The sequence below is a fragment of the Xyrauchen texanus genome, chromosome 17, assembly GCF_025860055.1.
Source record: "Xyrauchen texanus isolate HMW12.3.18 chromosome 17, RBS_HiC_50CHRs, whole genome shotgun sequence".
NCBI lineage: Eukaryota > Metazoa > Chordata > Actinopteri > Cypriniformes > Catostomidae > Xyrauchen > Xyrauchen texanus.
In genome coordinates this window covers 38,262,353-38,283,302 of record NC_068292.1, presented here as the reverse complement: position 1 = coordinate 38,283,302, position 20,950 = coordinate 38,262,353, and the positions used below count along the sequence as shown (strand labels likewise).

At 37.1% G+C, this 20,950-nt stretch overlaps 1 protein-coding gene across 1 annotated transcript in view; it reads right to left on the bottom strand.

The window, feature by feature from the left end:
- Positions 1 to 20,950, bottom strand: part of LOC127657969 (disintegrin and metalloproteinase domain-containing protein 22-like) — a 68,982-nt gene that overhangs the window by 36,488 nt on the left and 11,544 nt on the right. The window contains exons 4-6 of the mRNA XM_052147010.1: positions 6,343 to 6,409; positions 3,745 to 3,830; positions 128 to 191 (exon numbers count right to left, since the gene is read on the bottom strand). Coding sequence (XP_052002970.1) covers positions 128 to 191; positions 3,745 to 3,830; positions 6,343 to 6,409 — 217 coding nt within the window. The remainder of the gene's footprint in view (positions 1 to 127; positions 192 to 3,744; positions 3,831 to 6,342; positions 6,410 to 20,950) is intronic.

Genomic DNA, 20,950 nt, shown 5'->3' with positions numbered 1-20,950 from the left:
ATTAAGACTAATGCCAATCGTTTAAAAAATGACAAATGCTAATGTGTGTTGTATATAGTGATGATTTCATGGAGCCCTAAGCAGAACATTTGTTGTTTCTAGTAAAAAAAAAAAATATTATACTTACACTCTTATTATTCTCTCCTCCTGGTTCAATCATGTATGTGTGATTCCCATCAAAGAACAATCCACTAGAGAGAGAGAGAGACATGGTGAGTTTTTCTACCTATGATAAAATATAGTATTTTGTTATGGATAATGTAAAGTCATATTTTGCTAAATAAATCCAAACAGGTTGATAAGGACACCATAGCAGAGCAGAGGCAAAAAGCACTAAATCTATGAGAGGTTATTTTTACCCCAAAAAAGGGTATTCTGTGCCAAGCGGAGTGTCTGCACAAAAAACATTTCGGAGGCTGCCGATGTGAAATTTCTGGCCGCAGAAGCAAATTTTATGATATCCATGTTGCTTTTGATGCTTTATAGGTGCTAAATATGCTTCTCATTTGTTACGCAGATGTGCGCAGGGTGACTGAAGACTGGGATCGCGTGCGTGTTGCTCGATCTACCGAGAATCTCTCGTGCAAGTGATGCGCCCTTCTCTATCCTACTACTGTACACTGGAGCACGCAGGTACGGGCACGTGTCAACCGGGCTTCCTTCGATATGCGAGCTCTGGTAACAGGTTAGCGAAGAGTGGGATCACAAGCATGATTAAACTGGGGTTCCCACGATATCATGGTGCAAAACAAACCTAATGTGGCCCATTTGAATTTTACACTAGAATTTTCTATTTTAAAGCGCTATGGAGCAATTCAACCGTTTCAAACGGCAAAACAGAACTGACATTCTGACAAGGGAAAGAGAAAACACCTGCACCAGCAACAATAACAAGACTTTTTTACATCTACAAATCAGCACCCTTACTTACATTTATCACAGTAAACTATAATAGATTTTTTCATTACATTACAACTGCAGTACCAAAAAAGTATTTTTTTAAAAATGTATTTAGGCTATATATTTGTTTAAGAAAGACTACCAAACTAACCACTGAGGAGCCAACTATAATAAGCACAAGGGCAATTAAGCAAAAATGTAGAATAAAAGTCTGGGCCTTTATTAATTATGAAGAAAGTCATGTGTAATATTGTAACATATTTCCTGTTCTAATGAAGTTTTATATCAGGAAACAAACTGGCCTGGTTTGGCTTCAGATATTCCTAGAATCACACTGATTCCTCAATCATTAAGAGTTTGATAAAAGAAAAACAATATCTGTTATGAAGTAGGAAACAAACATATTTACTATAAAAACACAGTCCCAAATCAGTATCATGAATCAATTACTGAATATTATAACTAGCCCTGTAGAAATAAGGTGTAAAGTTAGTTTTTTTTCCCACAGCACCTTGAAGTACAAAAAATCTGTTGATCCAAAAGTTTCTAGATGCTCAGATGATCAAAAATAAATAATATTCATTACAAACATGAAATGCAACAACAATTGCTTACATATTATTTGTAACTGTATTAAAAAAACTAATTGCATAGCGATGAACATGTACATCAGTCATCAACAAAGACCATTTTCGACCCAGGAAATACCCTGAAAACTTTCTTAACTTGGTAAAACCACAGTAACGAAACAAATATTTTTAATAATTATCATAGAAACCAAACATTTAAGTTCAATAGGGCAATAGGGCAATAGGGCAAGTGATAGTTCCATTAACTGGCCTGAAAAACTCTCACAACCTTATTGTTGAGCCCTGATAGTGTCTGTGATGTATATGTCTCAGGGTTAAAGACGTCTCCTTTAACTGTGAGACATTAGGAGTGGATGTCATTCTCTCCTCTCATTAAGCATATTTGCTGGATCAATGACTCAGTGACTCTTAGAGAGGCTGCAGACGGCACGGAGACACTCAAGGTGACTTCTGAAAGCAATATGTCCAGAAGGACGATAAACACACACATCCATCCTGTCATCACCAGTAAAATATTATTTTTAGGATTTATTTGTGGTATCGGAATGAGTATTAAGAATCATCAAATATCTTTCATATGTAAGCAAAATGGACATTATAACTGAACTATACCCAAATTAAACAGAATTGAATCAAATCGAATTGATATTCGGAATCAAATTGAGAGCTTGTGAATCACAATCAAATCAAATCAGGAAATCTGTAACGATATCCAGCCCGACTGTTGGTCTGTCTGTCTGTCTCTCTCTCTCTCTATCTCTCTCTCTCTCTCGCTCTCACAACCGCTAACACTATATAGCTTTGTAAGCATTTGTAAGGCTTATACAACCTTCAAACATCAATGTTTGTCTTGGCTAACTTTCCTTCTCTAGTTATCCATTGAATATTCTCTTATGTTTCATTTAAGCAATAACATATGAGAGCCTTTGCTATATTGGCAACATAACCACATATCTAATGGCTTCAGGTCAGTGTTCTGCATGAGGGAAAATAGCTTTCAGTCGATGAGGGCTTTTAAAAGAGTCTGTGTTCATCAGCATCCTGTGATTGTTTTCCACGTGTAACACTGTTTGTCTAACCCTTAATATATCATTAACAAAAACCATCATAAAACTGCACTCTCAGCAGCACAGCACTGCTCCCTTTCTCTCTCACACATATACACATACACACTGTTCTACACTGTTCTCGTCACATATAAGCATTAATATAATTTTCTCTCTTACCAATCATTATACAGTATGTTAAATTGCTTTATAATTGGGTAATTCCTCTTTTAAAACACATCATCTGTGTGGATATTACATGTCTCTTTAGATCAAGATCAAGAGATCAAATTTGGTGAAAATGATATAGAGATAAACTTTCTCTTACTAAAGAGAGAAATTAATGATTCAAGAGAGGATATTTATTCATATGTTTAAATGTGATGAGCGTAAATGTGAAGAGCATGTGCTCGATTTCTGAGCTACACCTGACCTGACTATTTGCGTTCACATACAGAGAGATAGAGAGAGAGAGAGAGAGAGAGAGAGAGAGAGAGAGAGAGAGAGAGAGAGAGAGAGAGAGAGATGGATCTGACCTGACTCCTTCTCACACTAAAAATATAGACGGTAGGAACTGAGCTATCCCAGAGGGCCACACAGAGAGGCGGTGTGTGTGTATGGGTGTGTGGCTCTATAGAGACTAATTCAATTCTCAGGCAGATGGGCAGCTCAGGAACACAACTAGGTTTAGTTTAGCTATGCAGAGCACAACATGTAGCCAATGAGTGTGTGTGCTTAACAAAAACATAACTCTTACAACACACAAAAAATATTTAAATTTCAGTATAGCAAGAGATCAGACATGATGCAACACTTGACGCAACACAGCAACAAGTAATTTGCTCACATTGAAAACAAACTAGCATCTACCTTCTATGACACTTAACACTCAGTGTAAATAGCCCTGTCTAATGTTTAAATCAGAACAACGGATTTACTGCTACAAAAAAAAAAAGAAAGACAGACAAACACAAACATGCACAAAGAGAGTGCATAGAGCTTCATTTGTGATATGAGAGGAGGATAATAGCATGCTGTAATTATACAGCTCTAATTGTTGAATGGGATAATCGCTGCTTGGGCCTGACACTGTGGCATGCTAACATGTTTATCCTTGAGTGTTTGTTAGAAAAACTGATTGTGTGAGTGTGTTTGGAGCTTTAACGCTGCTAATGTTAACATCCTGCACATGTGACAAAGGGACTTACTGTAATCCATGGCAAGTTGAGAGTGCCACATATGACTTCGGAATATCACGTACTTTCCCATGGTAATAACAATGTTCTCCACCCTGCTGGGAGAAACAAGCAATAATCAAAAGCAGCATATATACAGATAATGTACGTATTTGTTTGCATTATAATGGTTAAGTCCACACTGAATATAAATAGGAATAAATAGTACATAATAAATTCAAATGCATTACTTTTATTTGTTATAAGGAATATATATCACTCTTATGTTGTTCCAAGCCCCTATAACTTTCTTTATTTCTTTCTTCCATGTAAAACAAAGGAGATGTAAAACCTTAGTCACCATTAACTTTTAGTGTATGAAAAAAAATGCAATGAAATGTCTAACGTCTCCTTTCTTTGTTCCATGGAAGACAGAACATACAGGTTTGGAACGACAAGAGAGTGAGTAAATGGTGAGAGAATTTACATTTCTGGGTGAACTATATCTTTAAGTATAATCTTCACTGGATTATCACATGTCAAAAATAACTACATTGTTGATATATACCATTACTAATTACTTATACAGAGATTTAAGCTGTTGGTCATGCCACCCACTGATAACATGTTTAACCTCTGCATGTATGTGGGGCAACATTTAGACTGTCCACTGAAGCCTCTTGTTTGTACTCAAGTGATCAGTAGACTTGTAAGAGCATTCCTGAGTGTGTGTGTGTGTGTGTGTGTGTGTGTGTGTGTGTGTGTGTGTGTGTGTGTGTGTGTGTGTGTGTGTGTGTGTGTGTGTGTGTGTGTTATTTACTAAATGGTTTTTGCTGTAAGTGCTTGGCTGCCATTTGGGCTGCAGGTTTTCGCTTCCTGCTTTCTCTCAGAGGACTAAAGCTTCAGCATTTACCAGCAGATCAATTTCATTTCATACCCTTTCATACTTTCTTTCTCTTTCTCTCTCTCTCTCTCTCTCGACTGGACAAAAAGCTTAATTCGTTGAGTTTTATCCATTCCTCTGCTGTTCTCTTTCCTCCAGCTTGTTGAATTGGAGCATCTCAGATGCAGCGCTGTCCCTTCTCAAGAGTCCTCAGCTAATCAAGAGCAGAGGACAGACTCTATCACGCACATTACTGAAGAGTACTGTTGTTGTAGAGACAGTGTCAATGACTCAGCATGCAAACCTTGTGTCTGAAACCTGAAATTTTTAAATTTTTTTCTATTATTCCAATAATCCCTTTGTATTTTCTATAACTGTATTTAAACTTCCAAAATATTGTGTTGTGGATAGATGGAGCTAAATGTATCTGTACTTCTCCTCATCTCTCTCTCTCTTTCTCTGCACCCTCCTCTTCTATCATTTCCTCCTTCCTCACAGAACCCTCTGCTCTAATTTTCATTCATCCTTATATACAACACAGCCTCAAAAGAGCCCTTGTACCCTACACACACAAACCTACACACTCAATCACACACAATTTCCTCTGGCTCTACATCTAGGTTGTTTTGTGTGAGGTTTCTGTTGATCTGAATACTTTCACTAAAGTTTTTGTGAAAATCAAACTCTGATAAACAGAAGAACATATCCCTTATACAGAATGTATATAGAACACACCCAAACACACCTTGAGATAATGATGGTGTCCAACATACAGCAAACAAACAGGACACTGTATCCCTGCCCCTGTATGTGTGTGTGTGTGACAGGAACAATCTGCCACTGGGCTAAAACGAGCAAACACCTTCTGCTCTGGGCGTGATGTGTCCCATCTGAACACACACGTTTCTCTGTGCTCTGACAGAATGAAGCTGAGAAATTTGGCACAGAGACACAGATCACACTATATTCACTGTTCTAAAGTAAAACACAGTCATTGAGGACTCCTGTTCTCCTTTCACACTGTCACAGAGACAAACTCATTTATTTAACTCACTTGTTAAATACAACCCAAGTTCTATGTTTCCTGTGGTTACTCAAAACATGTTCACAGTAATATTTTTACAATGGGGGCCTAGCAGGTAAGCTGACTGAAGGGTTTATAGTCAATATGAAATCGAAATTTACCCTATTTACTTTATTAATAAAGTAATCAGTGCAATTTATCAGTGCACATTATTTTTAAATAAATATATATATATATATATTTTCATACTCCTACCAAAATGCAATAACATGCTATGCTTCTGAAATGAATTTGCTTATTGGCTGATTTCATACATCACTCTTATTTTTTAAACGTCTCCCCTCCAACCACCTGGCTCTTTTTCTGGTGTGTAACACCCACTTTTAATCAAGTACGACTGTATATAATTTCTCATTAATATCCTTTTTCACTATAAAACACATCAGATAATGAAGTAACATTTTTGAAATCATTGTGTTGATTTTAAAAGCAGAAATGTCAAGCTAGTATTTTTGCCAAAGCACTTTTATAGATGAATTATTCAGAACAAATTAATATATTTTGACTTGGTACACCATGCCTTTCCTAGTATTCTCATGTGGTTACCATGAGAAAGTAACCAAGTTTTATTCAGTATAATCAGAGCTAAGTGTAGAAAAACTTTTAGCCATAAGCAGAGACCTTTTTGATGTTGAAATAAAAGCAGCCCGATGTTTATACTCACTTTGGTGATGACTGACTTTCCCTCCTCTGATATGTGCCTCTCAATGTAATTTGATGATAGAAGATCACTGCAAAAAATTGAAATACACAGTTGGTAAAAAGAAACATGCACAGACAAAATAGGCTGCATTTCCTGATGGAAATATCTGTGCTTGCAAGGCAGAAGAAAGAATAGTGTTAAACTTTACATAAGCTTAGGTTTAGGCTTTGGTTCTGTGAAATAGAAATGCTGCAACGGAGCTGCTTTGCCATTGTCAAAACACTCAGCATGCACCTTGTTTTCAACATAGCACAGCCTTCGAGGTACAGTGACTATATGACTAAATATATACAAGAAAGGAAAGACCAGTCACAAACAATTCAGTATGCAAATAGATAAAAGGTCAGAGCTGTGGACTCAGTCTCACTCGCCCACTCTTGCCTATTTTTTCCTGTCTCTCCACTTCTAGAGGTCTGCACAGGCCTTAAAATGAAACCCATACACGAGACCGTGTGGCCCGCCCCTACCTGACCAGAATGGTACCATCAGATTTTAAGGCCAAACCTGACCCAAACCCAAAATGCTCACTTTCTTTCTAATTACTTGTCCTAGCCAGTATTGTTGCAATAGGCAATATTTTATGTAAGCATTGTAGGCAACACACGAAACAGTATTGTAACAGTAAACATACAAGGCACTGCGGTCCCTCAGCACACCAGAGCAAAAGGGAGAAAAAAAAACATTGGCAGAACATTCTGGAATAATGTGAAACAATGTAACAGTCACATAAAGTCCTCCTTGCAGCCTGAACTTGTTCAGATAATTTAATCTTTGTGACACCTGCACTAAAAACAAGCTAGACGCAGTGCAACAAATGAAACAGGTGTCTTGACATGCGTTCAACTGTCAAAGATGTCCATCCAGCTTGTGCTTACATAGGAAAACTGTGGGAAAAAAAGAGCAGATGCACACAAAAAACACATTTGGTGCAAACGGCCCCTTACTTGTGCGTTTATGCGTGTCTGTGAAATCACAAAACTAGTTAGATAGGCCTTTTTATTTTTTCATTAATTACAAACCCGACTCAAACCCAAAGTCATACTTTAAAAAACGGACCCAAAACCCGACGGTTTCTCAGGAACCATAGGGCCCGGGTCAGGTTGTAGACCTTTATGCAGTTCCCTCTAAAATTAAGGCAAAAAGCCCCAAAAAATCCAAAGAAATAAATGCAATAATAAATCACGATACATTTTTTTAATAAAACAAAACATCATGCAAAGAAATCATGCAAATATCATAATTTTCATTTAGATTTTGAATGGGTCAGATTTTGATTGATGATAATTCAATCAATGTAATTAATGTGTGACTTAAACTTGCATCTTAACTTTTTTTAATAGGTTAAAGAGACTAAAACAGCACAAAAATTGCTACAAAACAAAGTTTGATTGGAGCGTTTCAAGCTGAATTACCTCATGTCTCTGTTCTGCCACTTATCTTTCAGAGGAAGGATAAAATATTATGTAAATGTACTGTATGAGGGCGGTATGTTCCAATGCATGTCTCCCTCTCAGAGTCACTTTAACCTGCTGAGAGATCCACAGCTTATGTCATACATCAGAATTCACACAAATTTGTCTTGCTGTACACTTCATTGTGTGTGCTGCAATATCAGCAAAGCCATGTTCAAGGAGTTTACGTAAACTGGGGCGAGCGATTTCACTGAGAGAGCTCATGCACGCACATACACACACAGGAGAAGAGAGGAGAGAAGAGGAATATGTGCTGTCTGTGGTTCTGAAACAGCTGCCAATAACACAATCACACACTGATCTCAGAGTTCACACATTAACACTTGTGCATAAAAACAAGCTACTAATTTCACTTTGACCTTTTAGTGTCATTTGTGTCAGTAATGCGGAAGATGATACTTGGAGATTGCTGCCTCCTACGAGTGTTTTGTCCCATTTAAATTCTGTTGTAAACACCGTCTTGTTTCCATTTGTTTGTTATTTTGGTCTTTAAATACTCTGAAACCAATTGTAATATTCAGGTCTCAGTAGTATACAAGCCTGAAGTGTATACAAGTAGGACAAACATGTATTATATAAAGGTTGAAGTTATAAACAGGCATATTTTTTTGGCAGTCTTGTTTGTTAATATTGCCTTTGGGCAACCTAAAGTCAATATTTTTCTTTAAATGCAAATAAATAACATAATTTAATGTTTATATCGCCACCTGAATTTATTATTGTGCCCGTACCCTCTACACAGGGCATGATAGATGTGTCCCCGTCAATAGGCCTGGCCCCCCATTAGACCCCCTACATTGGAGTGGTAGAATGGTAAGAGCGGAATTCACATTTTACATCCAACTGAGAGATCAGTGACCCCAAATCATAATAAATAAACCAAAAAATATATATTTAAACAAAACATCAATGCATTATGACTGCATAATAATATTTAGCAGGGTAAAGTTTAATTTAAGTTCAATATTAAATAATTACTTTCATTATAGTTAATAAGAGATTGTCTGAAAATTCCACACACTGTGCTAAAACGTCACTGGTGTCCAAGTTTTCAATGCATGTTCTGTCTTAAAACACTTTTTTTTACTGTATGCATAACTTACACTTTAATTGAATGAATTAATTAATTAATACTTGGACACCCTGATATTTTAGTGCTGTGGGTGGAATTTTCAGACGGTCCCTTACAAGGGCTAGTTGAGAGCCCATCGGAACATTTTTAGGCATAATTCTCCAGCTACAACAAGCATTGACCATTTGAGTTCAATGTTTTATGCCTGTATGATATAATCATATATTCTTTAACCTAATTGTGCTAATGATATTGTTGTAAAATATTTGGCTCCAGAGAGCGTGGGTAGAAGAAACCAAATGTCAAACGAATCCACAGTTTTACCTCACACACAGTTCCCACAATTGCAGGACATTATACAGAACCTACAGCAACCCACTGAGCATCTCTTTTACACATACAGTACTTACATGCGCACATCGAGAGAGTAGTCTTTGACTAATAAAGTGAAGGATTATTTTGAAAATAATTTGCTTGTGCTCTGCTGTAAGTCTTTCTAAATCAAATCCCAAACAAATGTAAACATACATAACAAAATTAGCATGAATGTGATTCTGAAGGCAGGAGAAAGAGAGATAGAGAGATATAAAGAAGAAAGAAGAGAAGAGATAGACAGTATTGACCTGTTTCAGTGATGTCACTTTTTCACTGCAGATGCCATATTTGTGACAATCAATGGGTGGAAGCAATGGCAGTAAATGGAAAAACACCCATGAAACGAAATCAAGAAAAACATCAATAATTGCTTTTGATCCATGTCAAGTCCCAGGAAACGCACAAATATTGCCAAATTTGACTTTCACAGACATTTAAGTTTATTTTGTTCATGATTCATCTCATAACACCTGTGAGTCTGATGTGTGACTGGCAAGTACACATGTCCATCGGTTTATCCCCATAAACATATCTCATTCAGAATTGACAAATGTTTTTGTGTTGTTTTCTGGTCTGATTTGGTCAATATTTCAAAATTTCTGTGATGATCCTGTCTTTATCAATGTAAGAGCTGCTTTTAAATCATGAAGAATACACAGAAAGCAACTGAGGCATATTAGTGTATGACTATTGTGTTTACACTGAAGTCTGTGCTTCATAACTTTATGATGTGTTGTTTATTGACTAGCATTAGTAAATACACATTGAACATATACAGTACTATATATTGACATCATAGTGCTTTTGAAATCTATTTCAATGTTGAATAAATGGAGATGTTAGAATCAAAGATAGGGCTACTGTTATGGCCGTAACCCATGCCTTTACATTTCTAAATATCACAGCCGCCTAGCTCTTGTCTCACACTGCTTCTAACACACATACTCTTCCGGAAGAGTCATGAACAACAAGAAGAAACTCCCTTCCTCCCACATAACTCCACCCCCCTCCCATAATGAGGTATAAACACAACATTATCATTGACTAACGTAACACTGAACATTGTGAACCTAGTAATGTAACTGTAATGACATTACACTATGTTTAAATGTACATGTTTTTATGTATGTATATATGGTTGCATACTCTTTGCACTGGAAGCTTCTGTCACCATAACAAATTCCTTGTGTGTGTAAACTTACATGGAGATAAAGCTCATTCTGATTTTGATTCTAACATCTTTGTTACAGGACCCGGGTTTAGTACGACACTTGAAACTGACTTCAAATACTTTTTTGAATTTAATTTTGGCACTACTGAAAGGCGGGGGACAGTGTGGGAAGCCTCAAAAGCATTTATTAGTGGGAAGATAATGCAACACACTAGCTATTTAAAGAGGCTGCATAAGGAAAAAGTTAAAGCAATTGAATCCAAAATTAAAAGTCCAGACAGGGAGATGTCACTAAATTATTCAGACGGATTATTAAAGCAAATATGTGAGTTGAAATATCAGCTTAATGATATTTATAACAGGATGGCAGAGTATGTGATTTTTAGGCTGCATACAGCCTTCTACTAAAGTGGAGAGAGGTTTGGTAAATTGTTGGCAAGACAGCTGAAACAAAAGGATTCTTAATTCCAGCAATTAAAAATGAGAAAGGTGAGTTGATTGACAATCTGGATATTAACAAGTTTTTTGAGAGCTTTTATAAAGATTTATATCAAGCAGAGTCAGCTTCAGATAGTGCTAGTGATTTATTTATTTATTTTCAAAATCATGCTCCCTATGTTGTCCCCAGACCAGCTTGAGACGTTAGATGCACCAATTGAAGAATCTGTAGTAAGGTCAGCAATATTGTCAAAGAAGCCTGCTAAATTACCAGGGCAGGATGGTTTTCCTGCTGAACCCTATAGGAAGTACATTGACATTATAGCACCAATATTAACAGACGTATATCGAGAAACAATGGCACTGGAGTAGTTAACTCCAACATTTAAGGATGCACTAATTACTCAAATTATTAAAAAGGACAAGAATCCCTATGATCCTGGCAGTTTTCGGCCAATTAGTTTGGAAAATGTTGACTAAAATTTTGTCTAAAGTGCTGGCTTTGAGATCGGAGGGTGTCGTATCCCGTCTTGTTCATATTGATCAGGTTGACTTTATTAAATTGAGATCATCTTATGACAATCTTCGACGTCTACTCCATCTTATCTGGCAAAACCGTAAGGAGAATTTGCCAGTTGCTGCCTTTTGGCTTGATGCGATGAAGGCATTTGACAGAGTGGGGATATTTAATACATACTCTGCAGGCTTTTGGATTTGGACCAAGTTTCATTAAGTGGGTGAAGGTTCTTACTCAGCTCTGCGTGCAGCTGTCCTTACAAATGGCATTTTATCACTCTTCTTTAAGTTAGGGCAAGGCACTAGACAAGGTGACCCCCTGTCTCTGTTGCTTTTTACTTTGTTTGTGGAACCTTTGGCAACTGCGATTAGGAATGATCTAAGAGTGAAAGGCAACCAGGTGGGAGATAAGGGCAGAAACTTTTTTAATATGCAAATTATATTCTTCTGTTATTGTCAAACCCAGATACCTCTATACCTAGTGTGATGGACATTATTGAAAACCTTTCTCAGATCTCAGGGTATAAAGTTAATTGTCAAAAGTCTGAGGTGATGCCGGTCTCTATTGGCTGTTTGCCTGTTGATGTTGGTGCTTTTCCCTTTAAATAGATACCAATAGGGATTAAATATTTGGGTATTAGGCTTTCAAAAGACTTACATGATGTTTTGCAGATAAATATGGCCCCTGTGCTTCAAAGTATTAGAAATAATTTTGACAAATGGAAAATGTTACATTTGTCTCTATGTGGCAAGGTTAATACAATTAAAATTATGGTAACATCAAAGATCAATAACATTTTTATGACGATCCCCTTAAATTTTCCATCATCTATATTTTAACAATATGATCAGTTAGTTAGGGATTATCAATGGGATGGAAAGAAACCGAGAATAAGTATGAAAAAATTGTATGCCACTAGAACTAAGGGGGGATTAGCACTACCGGATATAGAGCTTTATAATACAGCCTTTGAAATTATTAAAATATGTAAGCACTGGTCAGGAGGGGGTGCAGCTCACATGTAGATGGGGATGTTAACCCCATACTTAAACACTCACATAAGATATTTCATCTGTTTCATTACAAGCAAGGTTATTCTTCAATATAGAACAATCCTTCTGTTCAGATAGGGAAGAAAACAGTGTGTTGGAATGATTAGCGCAGAAAGGGCCTGAAAACGATTGAGGATTTGTATGGACACGGGGTGCTTAATTAATTTCAGGGGCTGAAGTACATGTTCAGTTTATTAGATAATGGGTTTTTGGAAATGTCTCCAATTAAGCAGTAGTATAAAATATGTTGGATATAAATCAGGAGAAGAAAATATATTGTTACAAGTTTTTGAAACTCAAATTTGGTACAAAAATTTTCATTTTATAGAATGGCCGCAAATAATTTGTATGGGAAGAGTGACAATCCGAGAATAATATGGGAAAAAGACCTGGCAGTGGAATTTGAAGAGTGGATAAGGGATGTTATAGTTTCAGGTGTAGGGTGGCTGGTAAGGGATATTAGAAGCAAACGTACACATTATAAAATACTCAATCGATATTATTGGACGCCAGTTAAACTTCATAAGTTAGGCTTAATGCAAAGTAATGAATGTTGGAAGTGTGGTCATTCTATTGGCATATTTTTACACTTAATGTGGGATTGACATCTGGCTGCTCCCTTTTGGGCAAGGGTTGTTCGGACTATTGAGGAGTGGCTAGACCAGTCCCTACATTGCTCTCCGAGATTTTGCGTTCTTGGAGATCATTTTATTTTACCAATCCTTTTATTTATTTTAAATGAAAATAATAGTTAATTAAATGCAAAGAAATCGAGAAATCAAATAGTTCTGCATTATAGTAATTATTATAATAATATATATTGCATATTTATAAATATTATAATAATAATTCACTCGCTGCTCCCAGTAACGCACAGATGATGAGAAGGGAAATAAACATATTTAGAACAGAAATAAAATCCCACAAAAGGCAAAAGTTTGGCTTCTACACAATAAGGAAGGCTAATAGTTATAATCTGAACAACATGATGTAGCGTTTGGTCATGCTACTCCGCTACTTGCTGGAAAACGTAGTTCGCTACTGGAAAAGCTACTCTGTTTTAAAAGCAGCTGAGCAACTGTCAAGTACGGCTGCAACTAATGATTATTTTGATAATCGATTAATCTAATGATTAGTAGAACGATTATTCGACTATTCACCGAATATTGGAAAGATGAATCATTAGCTCTTAACCGATTATTCAGCTTGTGTCCTGACTTAAAAGGTTGGATTAAATGTGCTTACTAACAATAAAGAGGACAAAATCATCTTTTATATATACCTCTAAATGACATTAACTGAATTAATTAAAATAAAGTTTAATTCAGTAAAGAAATTCACTGCAAAAATCCTAACGTTATCAAGTTTCTTTCTCTTGTTTTCCATTTAAAATTGTCTAAAAAAGAATATATTTTTTAAAGGGCTTTTAGATATTTTAAAATATTTGTATTTTTAATATTATATTCAACATTCATATAGCTGCTAAAGAAAATGTACATAGTTTAAAAGGAGTTTTAAATATTTATATTGGAAAACAAGCCAAAACAAAATGAAATAAAAAACTTATTTTGTTGCAGATTACCCTCTCTCACCTTTCTGTTCACTTCAATCCATCTTTAACTCACTAATCCATCTTTATCTCACTAAAAACGAACTCCCTCTTATTAATAAAGCTGTTTATTGCCAATTTTCTTCGTGATAAGAAATGCACAGTGACACATATATTATGACTCAATAATTCGCGAGTCATCACGTTCTAATCTAGCTGACATTAAATGTGCACGCTTGAGGGACGAGCGTCCCCGCGACAGAATGTGCATCAGCCGGGATGCAGTTTCAATCTCTCCCCCTTAGCTCAGGACATTTGCGCAACTCATAGAAGAGGCACTGATAGCACAGAGAAATGCCAGTTTCAGAGTTTTAAATTATTTACATGATCTGCTGCAATATTTGAACTTTAATAAAGCTATAACACATTACAACTGCATTTAAGATGTAATGTTACCTTTAAAGAGCTCTGGCTCTGCTTATTCCACAAAGAGAGTGCTTCTGTATTTACTTATTTGTTTTTATCCACCTGAAGGAGTTTGGAAAGTTTAAAGTGCATCTGGACTGTGATCTGTGTAATTCTTTCTCTCCTCAGTCTTGTGCAAACTGCAGTGCTACTCTCATGCACATTCATTACAGTTTAATGTGATCTCATGCTATGTTAAATGAGATCAAATGACTATTCGACAACGGAAATTTTTTATTGTCGACGTTGTTGATAATGACAACTAATCGTTTCAGCCCTACTGTCAAGCTACTGAAAAATTTAGTTAAGTTAGTAGCCTCGCTACATGTAGTTAGCTGCTCCCCAACATTGATTAGACATTAAAACATCAACACTGTCAAAAATACTGTGTGTGAGTGTTTTTGGAAAAGCTTAAGTCAGTATTGTGAAGTTTGTGCTGATTGCTTCAGATAATTTGTGCTTTTGCAGTCCAGGAGATTTGAAACCTGCAGATGTGCTTGTGTTTCCAAAGAAACAAAACTGCAGCCTCAGCAAACAAAAGACCAGAAAGCATTTGTATCTTAACCACACACACACACACACACACTCACACGCATGCATGCATGCACGCACACACACACAGTACTTACAAATAATCACTACAATTAAATGTGCTCACAAAAAAGGCCTGAAGAATCAGCAAAATGTAACCATTAAAACATGTGTACAGATGAGCACACACTAATGAGACAAGAGCTTTGCAATTGTATATTTCAAAGAGAGACCCCTCCCCCAGTAACACTTATTCTGAGGGGAGCAGGTGCAAACATTCTCATTGTCAGTGTGTGAATTTCACCAGCCCCTCCCACTGAGTGCTTGTTAATATCAAATATACTCACTATTTACAAAAACCTGCTTCCACAGGGGATAATTGGGCAGAACCGTTTTCTTCCCTGTGATCCACATTAAAGAGGATGGCGTCACTGCACGAGCGCACCATATAAGGTTGCGCTCCAGGACTTGGATAGACTGTTATGAACTTCGGGGAAGAATTGGGCAGATTTGCAGGACGCAAAAAAAAGGAGAATTTTGTATTGGATACGATAGCAGACAGGTACCCAGTGTAGCCTACAAAGTATGGGAATGATGTGAGAGGATTTCTTTGAGTAGGTGAGAACCCAAGCTGCTGAATTCTGGATGTGTTGCAGTTTGCAGGCCAGAAAAGAAGGCATTACGGATGAAACAATGTTACGGAGATGATAGATGTGGCCAAATAGGACAGAAACGAGATGCAAACACTTCTCCATAACTTTAGATAAAAAAGGAAGATTCGAAATAGGGTGGTAGTACAGCTGCAGTTTTCAGTCCTGTGCATTTGAGAGTTGGAAGAGTCTACTGTCTTAAGTTGAAAGTGGGATCACGCAAATCACAGTAACTATCATCTGTATACAACTATACTATATATATATACATGATGAGCAACAATCCTTCTGAGACATTGGGTCTGTTCCAAAACTTAGAGAGCTGCCTTGCTGTCTCCTGCCTACATAGGCAGCTGTCTGCTATGGCAGTATCCTTACTGAAATTATGCCTCATAAGAGACCGATTTGGAATGCTCTACATAGGCTGCAACTCTGTGCAACATTCAAATAGAGCTTCTCGCATGCAGCGCATAGGACACTGGACTTGCAACTTATTTCAATACAGATGATGCAAGAGAAACTATGCGATCCTCTAGTGAGCCTAAATATGCATGTCACACACAAATTTTGGGTAAAATATAATTTTTGTGTCTTAGGTTTTGTGACATATAAACTGCGATTATGGCTGCCACAATTATGTAATGGTGAAAACTGACGATTACAGCGTTCAATTTAAGTCTGCTCCTTTTGCATCAATGGTTTCTATTTACAACATATTTTTGCAGTGGTTGAGTATTCTAACCAATCACTAACATGTCCATTGAGCAATGAAAATGCAATGGCCAATCAGAGCCGCTTAGATTAGTCCTCCGTCCTATCAGTAATGACAACTGATCCTAATGCGCAAGTTTTAAACCATCGAATGCCCAGATGCTTGCTTTATGTTCTTGCTTGTTCGTGCAGCACATGAAAATTAATACTGAAAAAAACATCACCTGACACTTGAAAAGAAGCTGTAGAACAAGAGCGAAAAGCACTTTGTAAATATTTTGGATTCATTGCATATTGCACTGCTTGCTTTGAACGTAGATGTTAAATACATGGCAAATGAGCAACACAACAAAACTAAAACGATCCCGTTCTAATCAAGGCACAGATGCAGTGAAAATAATTGAGTTGTTATGCTGATTAGACAGCTTTTAATGAGAGCATTTGCAAGAGTGCAGAACATTGTGCAGAGTGTCAAGAGCTTACTTCGAAATGCAGGTCTCAAACAGTGTAAACCTACAGTGAGTGACAGCAGTTATTGTAATGGGAGAGTTTGTCGCGTTGCTCGATTTCCGTGTACAATTTATTAAAAATGTTATCACAGTTTGGTTTTGTCATGTTAATAAGTGGGCCAATGTGAATTTGATTTGTACAAAATAGCAATAAAATAATTCAGCTTAACTGTTCTTAGTGTGTTTTGGAGGTGTAGCCAACATAAAGAATATGACATAAATAGAATATTTCAGGAATCAGCGTCATTGTTATTGCGTCTGCTCTAATAAGACCCATTTCTATCGGGAAGACACGCAGGCTTGAGTGAAGTTTAAGATGCTATTTATTTGATAAATGTAAAACAGAAAGTAATGTCTCTCTCTTCGGCGTAGGCCCCGTCCGGCGGTCCGAGGAATTGTACCCGGAACCGTCATGTCCTGCCGGAGATAGGAGGCAGGGGCGAGGAGCCTACCCCCGTGCGGGACAGGGCTCAACTGGTGGTGGTGGGGTGGTGGAGGTTGCCGTGTTAGCACACTGAACCAGCAATGTGATAGATTGTGAGCAGACTTATAAAGCAATGCTTACATGCGATTGGCTAGGAATTACCCAACTAATGATGTGATGATGTACAGCTGCTAGTCTTCCGCTAGAACTACGCTGTGCTTCCATTTGCCACGCAGCTTGTATTGGTAGATTTAACATTTTCACGAATCGCACAAACTCTGATCGCAAATGACTGTTTTTAATTTCCAAAGTGCAACTACTGAGGCCAAAAATTATCTAACAATGATCTTACATGAACAAGATCCCCACTGAAGATCTAACAGGATGAATGGTCCTCTGTCTCTCCATGAAAGTTCTTTCTGAACACAGTAACTTGGTTGATTTAAATCAGCTGTTAATAAGTTTGAATATTGAATATGCCATCATATTTTCTGTACGTGGACTAATAATTTAAGCAGTAATTTAGCAATAATTTTATTTATTCTATACAATAGATATCAATTTAAAATAATTTTAATTTGCCTTACCTTAACAAGCATTATTACAATATAAAATACAATACAATACAATATACTGTAATGCTTAAAAGATGCTTAAAAGAAACTGGAGCGCAGCACATATCCACCATTGAAATCCGCTACTCTGAAGAACCACGTGGTTGCTTAATTTGTGACTTCATGGTAATTAAAAAAGTTTAATCGACATTAATAATTGCGATTATAATATCAAGAGCAATAATCAACAATTATGATTTTTGCTATAATCATGCAGCACTAATACATACCTTAGAATTTGGCCAAAACGGGATATCTTAGAAGCCCGCATAATTAAGGTACCTACTTTTGGAACAGACTTTGCATCAGGATTTGCATCAGGAGATGCATTATTAAGGCCTATGATGCCTTAATAATGCTGCCTCCGGAAGATGCTCACTAGATTTTGGAACAGACTCAAGCTGTTTTCCTTGATTCCATCTCTCTCCCTGATCTCCCCCCTCGTCACACACCCACACAGACTCAAGGTTGCATGAAGGATGTTTGTTGGTCAGACTTTCACTCTCCCGCTATCCAACAACTTATACTCTCTCTCTTTCTCACCACAAAATAACAAAGACAATAAACGGAAACCACATCAGCTACCCCCAGGTGTAACTGACAACTGAAATTAAACCAGTGTATGTGTCTGGAGGTATGCAATTAGCCTCTTTCATGCATGTTGGACACAGATAACATGATGATAATGATGTAAATGACAATGCATGAACTAAAACCATCAGAGGTTTGTGTGAGCAGAGAAATCATCACATGACATACTTACTCACCACTCTGAGGCCACACTGCAAAGTTTTGGTAGTGACAACCACATTTAAACGTAATCATTGTTCTTTGTGTGCACAGGGGAGTCACTCCCAAAATTTGTCTGACACTACTTGAATTTTACAGGAGTTAATTTGGCTGTAGAATGCACTTGTCACTCCCATAAATACCTGAAGTCTGTGTGTACAGAATAAGAGTATGTGTATAAGTGTCCTAAAAGCAAACTGTCATCTGAACTTGATTTATAATTGGCTAGGGGCACAAGATGGGGCATGGCTGTGGCCAACAACAGCTTTAAATAAACACACTGTTTATGCGATCGGCCTCATGTGTCTTCATTGCGAAGCTACATGTGTGTAGAGAGAGTCATACAGAAGCTCACAGTAACAGATGGCAGATGACACTGTGATTCTTATGCACAGCATTTTGCTGAGCTCAGGCTCTGCGAGGAGTCTGTAGGTGTCTCTAACACTGAGAAATTTCATGAACAGAGCTCATTTTGGCCAGTGAATGCTAAAGATTTTAGAATGACTTCTGTTCCAGGTTTATAATGTAAATATCCATAGTAACATTTAATATATTGTGACTCTTTATAATATAAAAAGTCACACATATACAATAAGATTTCTGTCCTCAGCATTTGTCAGTTAAGACTGTGAAGTTATTACACTAAGTCATTCATCTCAACTCATAGACCTTATTCACACTAGCGCCCAGTTTGATTTTGAATGGGAATGACAATGAGGCTGTGAGGGATAGACTTACAGTCTCTTCATTGGGCTGTACCGCAATTTAAACTAACAACTCATCACTAACAACTAGGGTTGTGCGAGACTAGATGACTAAACAACATGACACATAGGATGTCGGCATATTGTTTCCGATAGTTTCGGTACACTAGGATTGGAAGACATTATGCTGACTCACGGACTCTAATGTGATTGCTTTCCTCTGTGGCGCACAATAAAGCGTGCCGGAAACATGTCGCATCAGCAGCAGGGTAGACCAGGATTCGGTTTCCACATCGAGACCAGGGAGTAATCGCGATCCCATAATCAGTGACGCACACAATTCGGATGTTGCCTTTTCACCACTAACATTAAATTTTTACTCCACTAATGGTTAGAGATAGACATAGGTTTGGTTTGGGTGGTAGACTTTATAAAACAGGCATCTCTTCTCTGTATTAATGCCTGTACAGTTGAAAACAACTAGCTTCACATCTTGTTTTTGACGCCCCTCCGTGAACATTTCACCCAGAAAATGTTCTGGGTGAAAAGGTCACACATGCACCTACACCCAAAAACACTTACTGCTTTGGTCAGAGGGGGCAGTGTTTAGAATTTCTGTAAGTACACACTGATTTTAGGTAAAGAAAAGTCAACCTATTGTTTCCGAACTCACTGTGAGATCAGTCTGGACTAAATGATACTGACACTGGACTTACTAGTCGGTCAATATTTTACGTTTGGCTTAATATTTTTAACAAAGGATGCACTTAAATTACTGTCATGTTAATATTACATTTGAAATACAATTAATAACACAATTATTTAAATAAAGATATCTGGAGCAGAAGTATACAAACTTTAAATTCACCTCAGGTCGTGTGTCCTTCTTAACACTCTAGTGGCGCGAGTGTTAAGAAGGCTACTAGTGGCTATGGAAATCACTTCGGTGGTGATGTGGGAAGTGGATTTCTGAAACGCTGGCTTGCAATTATTGTAGCTATGGATGTTTTCACATTTGAGTATTCTTTACATATGTGCATGCTTGCAAGTTATTTTCCTGACAAGCAGGCTTTTTCAAGTGCAGGATAATCAGTCTGATCCAGTATTTTACCGGACCATGTTGACATGTTAATTTTGCTCTTTAGAAAGAAGAGTAAGAAGCCAATTTTTTATTGTTATTATTTTTACCCTGCTGATCAAGAAGGCTGTTTTCAACAATTTACTGACTGCTTAACTGGTTAACCTATCTTTTATTCTTTGTGGATGTCATGTTTAGAACAATACATTAGGTTTATTGTACATTTCTCACTGGTCTTTTTTTTCTATTCTAGCAATTAAAAAAAAAATGCAGACCATATAGTCACATAGGCAGTGATTCATGAGGCTTTATTGCATTTATCAAAGATTTGAACAGAGAGGTGAGGATTTATTTGTTTGTTATCTCTTCAGTTACAGCTGTTTGTTCCCATCCCCAGTGTCAGCGGTATCGGACTGACTTTAATGCTTCCTTTCTGCCACATGGCCCG